The following is a 15,861-nucleotide window of genomic DNA, read 5'->3' as shown; positions in this document are numbered from 1 at the left end:
GGGGGGGGGGGGGGGGGACAAACTTGGTTTATCTGTTTTTGTGAATTGGGTTTGGCTTCTTATTACAGGATTCTGTCCTGAAGATCATTGAAAATGCCGGATGCCAACGAACCGAGCTTCTTCTTGGTTTCACCTGCGATGTTCACCAGCGACGATATATCTTGCTGCGCCTGTTCAACATGTCAACCACTACAGTTCATCAAACCCACAACAAGTCGAAATCGAGTGAAGTTTCCTAATGATCGGGTTCGAATTGAAAAGGGTTTCATATCCACGATAAGATCTGTATTATAGGTAAATATCTCAAGAGCCAGATTCCTAGCCGATCAGTCATATCCTGGATTATATCTATCTACATTGCTGATTCAGTTGAGTTCATATTGCAGATGTTTTGGATACAACTGACGCTCATCCCTAGATGGGCATATAGAATGTTAGATGAGATAAACAACTGAAATGGGACTTGCCTGGAAAGAAAACCGGTTGATGAGATCGCTAGCAGTGATTCGATTCCGGTCACGTCATCCCGACGGCGGCGATCACTGAACCCTGCTAATTAACCACTGGCGTTAAGAACCGAAATGCAAAGAATCCAAATCTTAAATGCAAAGAATCCAAATCTTTTATCTTGACTCCATCTTAAATGCAAAGAATCCAAATCTTTTATCTTGAAAATCAAAGGGAATGTATTTATGAAGATTTAGAAGGAAAGGGGATGACGAACCGAGAATTTCTGAAGTGTAGCTTTTGTGTCAAGATCAGCACCTCTACTCTGGTCCCCAAAATACTGGGCCGAGGAAATGGACTTTGCATTAGAGAACTTCTTTCTCGCTTCATCAGTCTCCTCGACCTAGTATGAAATTCATTAGCAGAAAATCGGGATAGATGCTATATCTTCTGTTGGAGTTTCACAAGAAATACCGCCTTACTTGAACTTTGGAGGAGCTTGAGCTCGATTTCTTTTGGAAACCGCTCTCCATCCCGAATTCTGCAAAGAAATTTGATGACTTTGGTGGAGCAACGTGGCTAAGCACTTGCGAACCACTCTGCCCTCCAGATTGCATATCTTCAACATACTCAAACCGAGAGGCAAATGATGAACCGGCTAATGAAGAGCTGCTGTTCTTAGCTGATGATGCAACAGGAACTACCGGAGCAGGTTCTTCGGGTTTCTGTTCATACAGATATTCGCTCCTCTGCATTTTGCCAAAAAATAAAAAAAGAGACCAACTGAGAGAGTTTCACTGAAACCTTGTTTACAAAAATTCATAGAACTAAGGGAGCTACCTTCCATGCTTGTCTGAACAAGAGAACAGATTAGCGTTAGGACTACCGAATCTTACCTTAGTAGTAAGCTTCCGAGCCCCCAGCCCACCAGTCCTTCCTGTCTTTTTCGCGACCAGAGGTTTCTTAATCGCGCTAGAGACAGCTGTATGAGAAGCTTTTGGTGAAGAGGAGACATCAGGAGTTTCTTGTTTCAAAGAACTTTCTTTAGGAAATTCATCGGCCTTGACAACAGAGGAAAACCCATTGGATGCTTCCGCTGGCTGAGAGGCAGCGACAGGTGATGATGGAAGAACCGTCTCTTCAGCCATGGCTTTAGCAACTTCCTTGGAAAGAATCTGTCTGTACAATTCTGCAGCTCTTGAGGTGTACTTAGCCTCAATCTTGCCACCATCAGTCCATCCATGTTGCTTAAAGAACACCTGAGCACGGTTGTTGCCACCAAACATCATCGTTCTAAGCTGTTCGGGACTCCATGAGTCTAAGTTGGTAGACCTTCATAGAAAAGGAAAATGTAGGCAAGTGACTCAGAAACATTTCTCCATATTCATTCTCAGCTTCTTCAGAAGAAAATGGCAAATTGAGGACTCGAAATCTAACACCGTGAATCAATTTTCATATTATGAGCTAAGAACCCAATAACATTATGCGAGCAGATTCCCGAAAACAGTAAATCAAGATCCATCAAAACATGGGATACAGACAAAAACTTATTACCACACCAAGATACAATACATTGACAGTTAGAGCCAGACGTATGAGAATGAATAGCTATAAATAGAAGGCAGAAGGGAAAAGTCGGCGAATCCTACACAGAGAAGCTCTTCAGACAGCCATACGTATCATGCTTTAAACCCTGACCAGAAGCAACGAATTGCTACTGTTCTAAGCTATACTAAATTAAACCCGATCGAGCTAATCGAACACTGAACAATATAGAATTGGTGTTTCTCGAAATCCGAAATTACCTCACGAAGCTGATATGAACACCGAGACTCCGATGAACAGCTGAGCAATCGATGCAGAGAAACACACCGTAAGTAACCGACGCCCATGTCGGATTCTTCGCATTACAGTCGAAACATATCTACAGCCCAAAGGAAAAAAAGCGAAATCGGATCAGCATGAAAGAAGAGAACTTAATCGAAGATCTGTTCATCCAAACCCCAGATCTGAACAACATATACAAAATCAAGAGACAATCCTCAGAAACCCAAAAAACCCAGGTCAAGAACCACAGACAAAAGAAAAAAATCCACTGCAAAGAGCTCGAGAAACGACGATAAACCGAACCTTGTTCTCAGATTTCGCTTTCAGTTTTCTGAAAACAACATTCTTGTCGGTGAGATTCTCAGACGCCATCACAGCAGAAATCTGGAGAAAATTGTAGGGATTTACAATTGGATCGATTCTCTCAAAATCAAAAACCGGAAATCTGAAGAAAAAATGATGAATCACCTCCTCGGGCAACCTACACGATATTAAAAAGAAAAAAATCTGGAAATGAAATTTGATTTTCCCCTTCACATCTGCGTTGGCTTTCATTTATGTAAAGAGTTTCGTACTAAACAGACGATAATACCCCGAGGAAACTTTAAATTTACGCAAATACCATTGAGCAACGAGAATAAAGAAACGGCAGGTCGTGCGTACTCCCGTTTCAGAAGCAACATGACGTTAAAAGCTTAACCGACGACTTGGTTCCTAACTTATAAATTATAATTATTTAAAAAATTTTCTCTTTAAAGATAATTTCAATCTTTAATCTATGCTATTAAATGTAATCAGAATGTTTGGCATATTTCTTTATCAAAAAAATGAATATTGGGGCGCGTATGAAAAAATAACAGCTGTAGTTATATCATATCCATTTTCACCATATCATTAACCATATGAAAATATCGTCATTATAGAATTCTGAAATGGTATTCAATACAATACAAATCCAAATCCAAATCCAAATAATAATAATAATGACAATAAATGCAACGTGGCAGAGTGAATGGCCCAAAATATCATAAATGGGCCTACACCAATTATAATGGGCCTTGTCCATCAGATATAAGCCCATGGTGATGTGACGAGTGAAGATACTGTTGCTTTGTCGGCCGATTCTCTGAACCCAAACTACGGCCACTCGAGAAAAAGAATATTCCGTCAGCAATAAATTATATAATTTAGATTTGGACTGACACTGACACATAGGTTTTATATATAAATATGATATCTTGTTACATCTTTTATGTTTTATTTCAATACCAACCTAAAATTTATAATATTTCATTTTCATAATGTAAACAACCTTAGAGAAAAAAATCTTGGGTTTATTTCTTATATGGTTTAATATCTTGCAGGGCGGTCGAAAGGTTTTACGCGTAAAGTAGGATTATTTTGTTTAATAATAAGTAAAAAATAATTACTGTTAAATAAATCACAAGTGGAATGGAAGTCGCGTGCTGTGTTTTTTTTTTTTTTTGGGCTTACGCATTCTCCACGTGAAATGCATGAACCGGATCAATTTTAGCCGGTCCTCTTCAACCACACATTTTTATATTACCATATTGTATTACTTTTATAGTTTTATTTAAGAATACGTGTCATATATATTTTTTTAATATATCTCTAAAGTATTGGTCATATCAAAGATGGCTTTTTTCAAACATAACTGCTTTCTCTGCCTTTATTCATAAATATATGTCTTTTCTCTTTAATATCCATATTCCATCAAAAAATGGACCGAAATATCCGATGCCCATTTCGGTAGGATCCAACAAATCACATATCTTTCCTAATATCCATAATCAACCACCACGAATGTATCATGAATAATATATCCATGTGTGTATAATGTATTTATGTACGCATATAAATCATGTATAAATAATGTGATCTTTGTGGTCGCATCCATATCATTTCAGGTAATTAAATTAACCCCACGAAAAAAAAATTCAGTTATGATTCGTATCCGAAGTTATAAATTTAATAATATGGTCCCCGCGATTTTATTACGCAATTGGGCGTATAAATCTTTCAAAATACAAGAAAAGGGAATTTTGCGTGATTTTTTAAAATGGAAAGTAGACGTCACAAAAACAACAACGATGAAGTTGGAGGCTTTATTAAGATAATTAATGGACTGATTTATTAACAAATTTGACAACTAATAGTTCTAATTACCATTTCGATTACAAAAAATGGTACAACAATGGTAGGAATATTCAAAATTTTAACATTAAATATATACAACAAATATACAGATAGGTATTTGATCGTTTGAGACTTTTATAGTGGCGAATTATTGAACAGAATTTAGATGAAATCTGAATTCGCTATAATATACGAAAGCTTCTTAGTACGAATATATATATATATATGGATGGTAGGATTAATAAAGTAATTTCCTTGTTTTATTATGTATTTTTATTTAATAAACGGGTAATTGTTGACGAGAAAAATAATAACACAATATGAGCTGTTTGGAAAATAAATAATTGCGGAATCCAACAATCACCAAACGCCATTTGCTGAGCTTCTTCTCCTCTCATCTCTTCTCCCTTCACACCAATCACTTGTCTCTCTCTCTCTCGCCGGAAAGTTTATAGCTTTACCGGTCTCCGCCGCAATCGACCGGATCGGGGGTTTCATGACCGATTACCGCCTCAACCGATCAACGAACGGCACAACGGCGTCGATTAATCTATGGACGGCGGACGATGACGCGTCGGTGATGGAAGCCTTCGTCAGCTCCGATCACTCTGCTCTCTGGCCACCGGCTCCTCCGGCGGAGCAATTATCTGCCGGCGGTGACCATCCCCAGCAGCCGGCGGCGGCGCAGTCGCGGTTGAACGAAGATACTCTTCAGCAGCGACTCCAGGCCTTGATCGAAGGCGCGAGAGAGACCTGGACCTACGCTATATACTGGCAGCTGTCGTACGACTCCATCGCAGGCGGTGGAGACGGCGAGGGAACGGCCTTTCTCGGATGGGGCGATGGATACTACAAAGGAGAAGAGGATAAAGGGAAGAGCAAGAAACGGTGCTCCTCGGTTAACGCGGTGGAGCAGGAGCACCGGAAGAGGGTTATACGGGAACTAAACGCGCTGATTTCAGGAGGAGCGGTAGCTGGAGCCGCCGATGATGCCGGAGACGAGGAAGTCACCGACACAGAGTGGTTCTTCCTGGTGTCGATGACTCAGAGCTTCCTGAACGGAACTGGATTGCCGGGACAAGCGTTCCTACACTGTCGGACGATCTGGCTTTCCGGGTCGGGAGCTCTGGCTGGATCGGGTTGCGAGCGAGCCCAGCAGGGTCAAATCTACGGATTGCGGACGCTGGTGTGTATTCCGTCGGATAACGGCGTGGTGGAGCTGGGTTCGACGGATGTGATACAACAGAGCTCAGATCTGATGGAAAAGGTCAACACTCTGTTCAATTTCAACAACGGTGGTGGTGAAGCGGGTTCGTGGACGTTCAATCTGAATCCGGATGAGGGAGAAAACGACCCTACTCTCTGGATAACCGAACCCACCACCAGAATCGATTCCGGTCACGTCATCCCGACGGCGGCGATCAATAACGGTAACTCCAATTCCAATTCCAATTCTCACCAATTCCCAAAGCCTGGTCACTTTGAGAACGGTAGCTCGGTGGAGAACCCAGGGCAGAATCCTCAGAGTTCGTCTCTGGATCGAAATTTGAATTTGTCGAGTTCTGGGTTGAATCAAAACGGGAACTTTTCAGATGGGTCGCGCCCGAAATCGGGCGAGATTCTAAATTTCTGCGGGAACAAGAACGGAAATGGAACCGGGTTTTCGGGCCAAACCAGTTTTGCGGCAGCGGAGAACAATAAGAAGCGATCTCCGGTGTCAAAGGGGAGTAACAATGACGAAGGGATGCTTTCTTTCACTTGCGGCGTTGTTCTTCCCTCCTCCGCCGCAAAGTCCGGCGATTCTGATCACTCAGACGTGGAAGCTTCAGTGGCGAAGGAAGCAGACAGTAGTAGAATAGTGGAACCGGAGAAGAAGCCGAGAAAGCGGGGAAGAAAACCAGCGAACGGGAGAGAAGAGCCGCTGAATCACGTAGAGGCTGAGAGACAGAGGAGGGAGAAGCTAAACCAGAGGTTCTACTCGTTGAGAGCTGTGGTTCCAAATGTTTCCAAGATGGACAAAGCGTCTCTTCTGGGAGATGCCATATCATACATCAACGAGCTGAAATCTAAGCTGCAAGAGGCAGAATCCGATAAAGAAGATCTGCAGAAGCAGCTAAACGAGCTTAACAAGGAAGGGTCTGGTAAAGATTCACGCCCGCAGTCCAGTAAAGACCGGAAGGGACTGAACCAAGATTCGGGACCAGCCATGGAAATGGAAATCGACGTGAAGATCATAGGCTGGGACGTGATGATACGCATCCAATGCAGCAAGAAGAACCACCCTGGCGCTAAATTCATGGAAGCACTGAAAGAGCTGGACTTGGAGGTGAACCACGCGAGTCTATCGGTGGTGAACGATCTCATGATCCAGCAAGCGACCGTGAAAATGGGGAATCGGTTTCTGACACAGGACCAGCTTAAGGTAGCTCTAATGGCGAAAGTGGGGGAGAGCTCATGAAATAAAGATCACATCTTTAGCAGAGGGTAATCAATCCTCGATCCTTCACAAGAACATCTGTTGTGATGATAATGTATTATGCTATATGTGTAAGTGTAAGTACCCATTTTGCGGCACCAACTTGTTGTTGTTCCATTAAAGAGAGTTTGTAGTTTAGTGTTTCATCTCAGTTCTTCAAGTAGCTTCGGTTATGGCGTTATTGGTTCACTCTGGTCTGTTCCCTCTCTAGCAATTCGTGTAAATATTTTTTTTATTAGGAATAAACAAAATGGGAATAAATTGGGTTCTATGAATGCAATATGTGAAATGTTCAAAACTATTCATTAGGGGTTTTGATAGGACATATCTCTTCAGTATGTCACATGGAAACATGAGGTGGCAATAAGAAAGTGAAATAAGTGGTCCAAAAGGAAATGGTACATTGGATTGTTATTGCCCCTTATCTTTTTTCAGAATTGGTGGAGCAAATGTCATCATGCCAAAAATGTGGAGACATGTGTTGGTCGACTTATAAAATAGAATCATTATAGAATTGTGGAGTTATTTCATCACCCAATTTCAATTAATATTAATAATAATACAAAGATAGATATGGATAGGTAGGTAGATAGAGATAACCTTTTTACTTTTGGGGATAGCCATCACCAAAAAAAAATAAAATATATATATATATATATATATGTGTGTATTTTTATATTTGATACAAAAAAAAAAAAGGATTCTGATAACTGAAACATTTATAAATCATTTTGATTTTGGACCGAACCCTTTTGGCAGTCTTTTATTGCACTCTTTCTCGTACATGTACATCGAATAGTCGCATGAAGAAATCATTATATTTGTCTACTAATCATATGTCTTTATCTACTAGTGAAAGTTTTCGATATTCGAATATGAAATTATTATTGTTTATGGTGTGCTGCGCTCATTTTTTAGACGTTTTGCAACAAAACTTAAAAATAAGACGCATTGATAATAACACGCGTTTTATATAATTATCCTTTAACCAAAAAATAATAATGATATAATATATGTTTTAGGTATGTATTTGAATATAAAATGAATCGAACGTATCAAAAGAGACCGCGTTGGTTACTCTCTAATTTGTTACTAAACGCATCAATCGATGATAAATAAATCATTAGGGCGACATTACAAGCCGTGATCAGTGGGGTTATAGAGAACTAATTGCTTAATTAATATTGTCTCGTCATCAAATAAACAACACGCGCGCTTGCTATATTTAGAAATCGCTTCTGTTTGTCTTTTCTATTATTATTATAAGAACATTGCACAAAACTATCTCAAAATAATAAAAACAGTAAATATTTACTATCAAAAGAACCCACAAAAAAAAAACCTTCTCTCTATTCATCGTCGTACGTCATCGTCGTCGTCTTCGTAGGAAAGCCATGACCTTGAGCTGCCTAACATGTCAAGCCCTCCGAAGAACAGATTCAGACAAAGAGTTTGCTCTGTCTCCCGATCATAGTTCCGGGTCAGGATCAAGATCCGGATCCGGGTCCGGGGATTTGGGGCCGGAGACAAATCATATTCTGCGGAGAGTGTTCCGTAGGGATGTAGGGAGGAGCTGGTCGGGGAATCTGAGCCCTAGGATGTACGCGAAGATCGGACGGTCAGGTTCGTCTGTGGCGCCGCAGAGGATGAAGAAGGTGAAGAAGGGTCGCCATCTGAGGATGGACAGTCCAATGGGCTCTGCAGAACCAAGGCTCGTCCGGTCCTCTGGCATGCGAAGGGATTGGAGTTTCGAGGATCTCACTCAACGATGAGCCATATATATATACACACGATCTCTCACTTATGTAAGCTTTGTATATTTATCTACTTATATAACCAAACAAAAAAAGATAATGCATATAATCGCGTTGCATGCATGCAAATGCAAAATGCAATGTATGAGAGATGGTAAAGGGAGAAGAGAAGAGTTCTTTTTTTTTTTTTTGCAATCGAACGGATGTATAATCTGTTTGTAAAAAAAATAAAGAATAAAAGAATATAAAGTAAATATGTACCATTTTATCTCTTTACTTCGAAGCTATGACTTAGTTTTCAAATTAGTATATAATATAGAGAATCTGCATATGACTTCAAGAGTATATATATATATACACTTTTAAAAAAAAAAGTGTAGTTAATGAAATTTTTATGATTTCGATTTATTCTATTGATAATCATTACCTATTTTTTTTTAATAAAAAGTAAAATAAATTTCTATATAATTTTTTACCGAAAATTATTAGTAATAATGTCTTTCTTTGTCTCTATTTATTTTGTGTAATCCTTGTGTTTTATCATGAAATTATTATGTTTATAATATATTAATACCACAAATTAGTTGTGCTTTTAATATTTTCACGTCGTTTTATAGTCTTTGGTTTTGAGATCTTTTTTTTTAATTAACATGTCTTAAGAATCTATGATAATAATTTGGAGCTACTCACGTGCATTTTCATCATGGTTTTTTTAATAATGTTAATTTTTTAATATGAAGAATGAACATCATGTTTTCTTGTAAACCTATGACCAAATGTTCGGGGAAAAAAAAGACGAGATGCGCATCTATTTGGAAAAAAAATACTCCTCCAATGACTAAAAACGATATATATGGGGAGAAATCCAGGTCAGGGTGGTTGGGAGCATGGGATGATGCCATGAGGTGGGGGATTCGATCTCTCATCGTCTCACTTTCTCTGACATGTTCGCCTGTCAGTCTCTGAACTGATTTACCTCTCACGTATATGTTGTAGACTCGTGTGCGTGGGTTTGAGGTTTTCTCGGATCCGCGACGAAAGTACGGTCCGAAATTAAGGTTGTAGGAAAGGGGTTTCCCAATATTATAAAAAAAAACCTATATATATGGTACGCTTAATTATGTTAAAATTCGAGACTTTAACATAAATTTCAGACTTATATACAATTTGGGATATACATTTGACAAGAGAAGGTGGCCGTTAATAGACCTATCAAAAAGTCAGATAGCCATCATCACGACGAGTGGACCATTTCAACTCCCCGGGTTTTTCAATGAGATCATGGAAATCTGACGTGGCGCATTGTCAAAGTCAACATTATGAATTACGATACGTATGTGTGTGTGTATATATATTATCATAGTTGTTATCTGTAATGGAATATATATATATATATATATATATTGAGAAGAAGATGGATTATTAATAAGTTTTCATATTATAAAAAAAGACCTTTTATAAAAAAATATGGGATTTGGATATAATTCTGTTAACGTATTAAGATATAGTTATGCCTTTTACCTATTGTAGTCGTCTATGTATATAACAAATCTTTCGTTAGGAAGATTCCGTGTAAGATAATTCAAGTTGACGCATATTAGGACGTATACGTTTCACACCTCCGAGTAAATTTACATATTTTATTATTGAATCGAGTCAAAATTTCATATTGTTTTTTTTTTTTATAATTATTATGTTTGGACTGAGCGAGCGAGAGAAAATTTAATAAAACCTATTTGTGGGTTCGTCTTCTCATCTCTCCAGTCAAAGAACGTAAGCTCTCTCTCTCTCTCTCTCTCTCTCTCTCTCTCTCCATTTCTTACTCTGTGCCTAAAAGCTTTAAACTTTCCATTGTTTTAGACATTTTCTCTGGAAACGCAGAGAGTTTCTTTGGTATTAAATTCAGAATTCTTACAAGTTTCTGGTAAGAAGAGGTTTGTCTTCTTCTTTCTTGGGGTTGTCCTGTTCCTCTGCCCAAACCTGACTTGAAACCTTCCAGATAAGGTGATTTCATATCCATAAGGAAATTTTTTTGCAGCTTTTGAAGAGCTTCGAACCGGTTTGGAAGAATGGATGATGCAAGAAACCACCACCATCACCATCATCATGACCATCTGGGCGTGAATAAGATGAGAAGAAACATTCGCAAAGCTCCATCCCAACAGCAACAGCAACAGCAACAGCAGCCTCAGGCTTTGGTGTATAACATAAACAAGAGCGATTTCAGGACAATCGTTCAGCAGTTAACCGGCTCCGGCTCAACTTCAACGGTCGTTCCACCTCCCGAAAACCCACCAAAACCACCCAATTCACGCTTGGTTAAAGTTAGGCCGGCCCCGTTGACCCAAGTGAACCGTCCTCCACCACCGGTTCAACCGGGCCTCTCATCCCCTAAACCGGTTCAACCGCACAACCCGTTTCAGGTCAACGTCGCCGAGTCCCCCATCTCGGCGTACATGCGTTACCTAACCCAGCCGAGTCCGGTTCAATACCCAAACCCCAATGGAATCCCGGTCCAACCGCATCAAACCGATCCAACATGTATTAAATCCCCAGCATCGCAATTTATTTGGCCGCAACCGCGATCGCCGCTCCCATTGATATCGCCGAATATCGCGTTCTCGCCGCGGATTTTGGGCGGCGGCCCACAATCTCCGTCTTCGAGTGGTCTCTTTTTTCCCCTATTCAGCCCTACATGGACGACTCATTAGTCCACAATAATATTAATAATTGATATGTTCAGTAATTGGAATAATTTGTTTTGTTTTATGGATGATTTTTCTTTGTAGATGTCTTTTTTTTTATATAATATTAGATGTGTTCTTTTTTTTTTTTGGTTAAATATTAGATGTGTTCTTACTTCTTAGTTGTTGTTGTATGTAACTTTATACGATAATTAGTGTTTCATTTGAGACAATAACCTGTATTTATCTTTTCTTTCTAAGTGATGTGTGTTGTGTTTCTTCTCTAAGTTACTGTTAGAAAATCCATTTTAATAATTTAATAATCGATATGGTATCCCATCCGATACAAAATATTATACGTATCGCAAATTAAATTCTTGTGAAAAAAAAGACTAAAATTTCAATATACTATACTATAATCGAATATGATAGTTTTTATTTAATTTTTTCCATACTGATATTTTTTTTTGGTTGGTCGTCGCCATAACTTCTCATTCTCAACGTTATTATTATGAATAAAGAAGTTGAAATGCATCATTAATTTCGTGGTGTTCAAAATTCTGTGATCTCATTGGTTACTCCATCGTCCTTCTGAACCAATCATATCGCAGCCATCGATTAGGTTTTGCTAATATAATCATTATTATGACTCATTGATTGCGCACCCTTTTTTGTTTTTTGTTTTTCTCTTTTCGTTTCCAATTTCTTCAACTTAAGTTAAATTAATTCGATTTTTTAAGAATATTTTATTTTGTATTTTCCCACTTTCTGTCTTCCTTTATTCACCAAGTTGGCAACTTGCAGCCCCACTAGAATGTCCTATCAAGAGAGGTATCATTACTTTTGTCCCACAATTACGACATGAAATTTCACATTTTTTTAATAATAATTATTTTATGTTCATTATTGTAATATATTTATTGAACCTTTTGGTAAACTGATATATAATACACGTAGCTTATATTTCTATAACAAAAAGATGTACATTGTTGGGCTTAATGCAATAAATTCAACGTAATGGAACACATTTCAATCCAAAAAAATGTCAACCAGATATATTCTAAAAACCAACTGGAGAAAAGTATTTCGTTGGATGAATATTCTTCGATTTATTGACCCAATTTACATACGAAAATTTTCTTTACGAGTATTGTTATATTTTATATAATTTAACCCCTATAATGTTTTTTCAAACCCCTATAATGTTGATTTGCATACGTGACGAATTATTTTTAAAATTGAATCCAAGGACAAAGTAAATTAAAAGGAGTGGTACATATTTGGATTAAAGTTTGGCTAAGACATTGCACTAAAATAAAGTAAACATAATTCTTAGTAGGTTACAAACTTGGACAATTTAATTTTACTTTTGATATAGTCACGTGTAAACGTATACCATACACGCATTTAAATGTTTAATTCGTGAGTAATATTTGAAAAATATTATAGTTTAGAATATAATCTGTATCATAATTTATTATATATATATATATATGTTCTTCAAACATTTACAATGAAAGCTGGCTTAAACATTATAAAGATGATTATTACTCAGTAGGGCACTGTACTGCCATGAATCCGTCGATAAATTTTGTTTAATGTATTGAATATATAGCACTAAGAATAATATATCCATTAAAAAATAGGAACATAATTTTTGCCAAAAAAGAATCACATGAGGACAAAAGTGACCCCGCGAGATCGGACGGCGGGAGATGAGCCAGATCGGAATCTATACGTATATCTCGACATATGTGTTATGGTGCGCTTTATACAGCCAATCAAGTGGGTCCCACAATCTGATTATTTTTAATTTTTTAATTAGGAACGAAGGATGAAAACGGCGCGCACTTCTAAACCCTTTGCCGAAGAACTCCTTACCACGATTGGATACACAGACACACACACACATATATATATATATATATATATGTATTCGATATCTCAATCTTGTTTTTTTATTTGATTAAAGAATCACAAAGACTGTAACTGCATGAGATTATTCATCTTTTTTCTAAATATATATTATGGTCCGTAACCTTCAGGAGTTGCGGTCATGAAATTAATAGCCATACGCTTACGAAATATTGTGCTACATATGGGAAATTCACCAACCCTTTTTTAATTTCCATTTCTCCATTGCGTTCAGTTCGCGGAAAATCATGTGCCCATAAAAGGAAATGTCCAAAATACCCTTTTCTATGTGATCACGAAGCCAACACGTAAGGACATTTGCGTCATTTCGGAATAAGGAAGAAAAAAAATCACCAAAAACATAAAATATGAAGGGGAAAAATCGAGGTTAATTAAAAAACAGACAAGAGTGGGAATTATGACCGTGAAACAGAACAATTAACAAATCTAGGGTTTTTTTTTTCACATCACCGGAGGATCGGTGGAATCACGAGCCATGGCTTCGGTGATGGAGGCGAGTTTCTGGAGATTGAGCTTGACGACTGTGTCGGCGAAGAGCCTCGTGTCTTCCTCCGTGTTTCCCTCCGGCACGTCCACCACGTACGACTCGAGGACCACGGTCCAGACGATGCCGCCGCCCTCGCGGCAGAAGCTATGCACCGTCGTGACAGAGTTGTAGTTGCGGAGCCTGTGCTCGCCGCCGATTATGCTGAAGCCCGTCACCCTCCTCTCCTCGTCCAGGATGTCGAGCCGCTCCGTCGACGTGTTCGCCGGCAGGCCGCTTATCACGGTCACGTCGCGCGTGCATCCCACGCGCATCTGGAAGCCTTCCTCCACCACGCAGCTCTTGATAAAGTGCTTGTACGTCTGCGGCTTGTCGAATCGCCTGACCACCGACCACACGATCTCCGGCGGCGACTGGATCCGCTGCGCCAGGAGGGAGGAGCAGCGCCCAAGGCCGAGCCTGTAGGTGTGGAACTCGGCGATGGACTGAGCCAGCTCGGAGAACTCGTCCTGGGTCAACCCGGGAGGCATCGTTAGGTGATGGCTTGTGTTGTTGGGGGTTTCCTCTCTGACCGGCTCTCGATTCGCCATTGATGTGGATTGAAACCTGCTCCGGCAATCCTTTGTTATTTATTGTAAGTCAGAGAGAGAGAGAGAGAGAGAGAGAGATTTCGCATGGGGGCAGTTACAAGCGAGGTTGATTTTTGAGGGAGGAAGAAGGGTAAAAGTGGAATTCCATGAAAATGAAGGGCAAAGTAGGGAATATATAGAGCATGAAGGGTGCATATTTGATTTTAAACCCTGGATTATTTTGTGTTTGCACACTGATTAAAAAAAATTAAAATTAACTAAACTTAATCATATTCTTGTCAACCGCAGCACGAGCACGAGCAAATAAAATACGATAATTAATGGTCAGAAGAGGCCGTCACTCGTTGCTAAAACACGAATAATATTATTTGTTACGAGTGATTTATGATCGATAATTAGGTGAAGCTCTATAGATATTTAAAAGATAAAATAAAACAAAAGAGGGAATATTGGATTAAAAATAAAATAAAAGAAGATATTAGAGAGTACAGGTGGGTTCAAAAAAGCCTTTTAGGACACTGCTAGTTGGGCCCTTTTATCTGTAAAGCCTCGGATAGAGTCAACCCTCCTTTTTCTCTCTCTCTCTCTCCTCCATCTTCATTGATTTCTCCTCTATACCATTTTCTAATCAATTATACCAAATTTCACATACTTTTATATATACATATAAATAAAAAGTATATACACGTGAGTAAACATTACATGTTATGTGCTATTGAATTTGATATAAAAAAAATATTGGAGAGAGCAAAAGAAAATAAAAATGAAAATGGTTAGGGAAAAAAAGAAATAAAATGGAAAGTAAATCGGAGAGTCCATAAGTGGCGCCGCCAGCTGTTTTCCCCCTTATCTCCGCCCAGAAGTTAATGTCCATGCGCACGCACTCGCACGCAACACATTATTATTAATATTTTTGCATTATTATTATTATCATTACTATTATTAATCCTGATATTCTTTCAGTAATATATAAAAGACAATGAAGCATCTGTGAGTCCATGTCAATCGTGATTCTGTAATAAAATTAGTTCCAATAATTATGTTTTTTTTAATTGTAAAATTCTATCTCTTGTGAAAAAGTCGTCCTATATATTTTCTTTTGTAATGACCAACTTATAAACGGAATATTCAGATTTATATATCCATACATTTATCAGTATATTATCCTATGTGTTATTATACTTTCCATGCGGTTGCTTCTACGACAATTATAAGCTCTCTCTCTCTCTATATATATATATATATATGGAGAAATCACGCAAGTACGTAATATATATATATATATATATATATATATATAGGCAAATTTTGTGAATTGTCAAATTATATCTGAAAGGAAAAAGGTTATTCAGATGGGTAATTGATGTAAAACATAAAATTAGCATCCTAATAAAGAAAAGTGAGACCATTTCTTGGGGGATTTGGCCTTCTTGGATTTGCAAGTGCTTTTAGCATCCGCCGCTGCCTTCTTCTCCTTGGGCTGCTTCGTTTTCTGCTTCTTCTCTTT

At 38.5% G+C, this 15,861-nt stretch overlaps 5 protein-coding genes across 7 annotated transcripts in view; 2 read left to right on the top strand and 3 right to left on the bottom strand.

Annotated features, from left to right (window-relative positions):
- Nucleotides 1-618: 618 nt before the first annotated feature.
- Nucleotides 619-2,812, bottom strand: LOC104806707 (probable ADP-ribosylation factor GTPase-activating protein AGD9). The gene is made up of 6 exons (XM_019201714.1): nucleotides 2,743-2,812; nucleotides 2,578-2,658; nucleotides 2,253-2,371; nucleotides 1,344-1,779; nucleotides 930-1,196; nucleotides 619-850 (listed from the first exon to the last, which is right to left on the bottom strand). The coding sequence occupies exons 2-6, from the start codon at nucleotides 2,644-2,646 to the stop codon at nucleotides 701-703; spliced, it is 1,041 nt and encodes a 346-aa protein (XP_019057259.1). The 5' UTR covers nucleotides 2,647-2,658; nucleotides 2,743-2,812; the 3' UTR covers nucleotides 619-700.
- A 1,959-nt stretch (nucleotides 2,813-4,771) lies between these two features.
- Nucleotides 4,772-7,178, top strand: LOC104806708 (transcription factor MYC4). The gene has a single exon (XM_010531729.2). The coding sequence runs from the start codon at nucleotides 4,928-4,930 to the stop codon at nucleotides 6,887-6,889; it is 1,962 nt and encodes a 653-aa protein (XP_010530031.1). The 5' UTR covers nucleotides 4,772-4,927; the 3' UTR covers nucleotides 6,890-7,178.
- A 3,252-nt stretch (nucleotides 7,179-10,430) lies between these two features.
- Nucleotides 10,431-11,581, top strand: LOC104806709 (protein HAIKU1). 2 transcript variants are annotated; one of them, XM_010531731.2, is made up of 2 exons: nucleotides 10,431-10,585; nucleotides 10,700-11,581. In XM_010531731.2, exon 2 carries the CDS (start codon nucleotides 10,731-10,733, stop codon nucleotides 11,370-11,372), a length of 642 nt encoding a protein of 213 aa, XP_010530033.1. In that variant the 5' UTR covers nucleotides 10,431-10,585; nucleotides 10,700-10,730; the 3' UTR covers nucleotides 11,373-11,581. The 2 variants fall into 2 exon arrangements, with proteins under 2 accessions (XP_010530033.1, XP_010530032.1); XM_010531730.2 differs by having other exon boundaries at nucleotides 10,431-10,595.
- A 1,941-nt stretch (nucleotides 11,582-13,522) lies between these two features.
- On the bottom strand, nucleotides 13,523-14,525 carry LOC104806706 (abscisic acid receptor PYR1-like). The gene has a single exon (XM_010531727.2). The coding sequence runs from the start codon at nucleotides 14,352-14,354 to the stop codon at nucleotides 13,722-13,724; it is 633 nt and encodes a 210-aa protein (XP_010530029.1). The 5' UTR covers nucleotides 14,355-14,525; the 3' UTR covers nucleotides 13,523-13,721.
- A 1,188-nt stretch (nucleotides 14,526-15,713) lies between these two features.
- LOC104806705 overlaps nucleotides 15,714-15,861 on the bottom strand; it is a 1,032-nt gene continuing 884 nt past the window's right edge. For both annotated transcript variants that reach the window (XM_010531725.1, XM_010531726.1), the window contains exon 5: nucleotides 15,714-15,861. In XM_010531725.1, coding sequence (XP_010530027.1) covers nucleotides 15,741-15,861 — 121 coding nt within the window. In that variant the 3' untranslated portion in view covers nucleotides 15,714-15,740.

This window comes from Tarenaya hassleriana, unplaced genomic scaffold, assembly GCF_000463585.1.
Source record: "Tarenaya hassleriana unplaced genomic scaffold, ASM46358v1 Cleome12, whole genome shotgun sequence".
In the NCBI taxonomy this organism is placed as follows: domain Eukaryota; kingdom Viridiplantae; phylum Streptophyta; class Magnoliopsida; order Brassicales; family Cleomaceae; genus Tarenaya; species Tarenaya hassleriana.
Note: the sequence above shows the minus strand (reverse complement) of the source record. Positions and strands in the feature narration are given on the sequence as shown.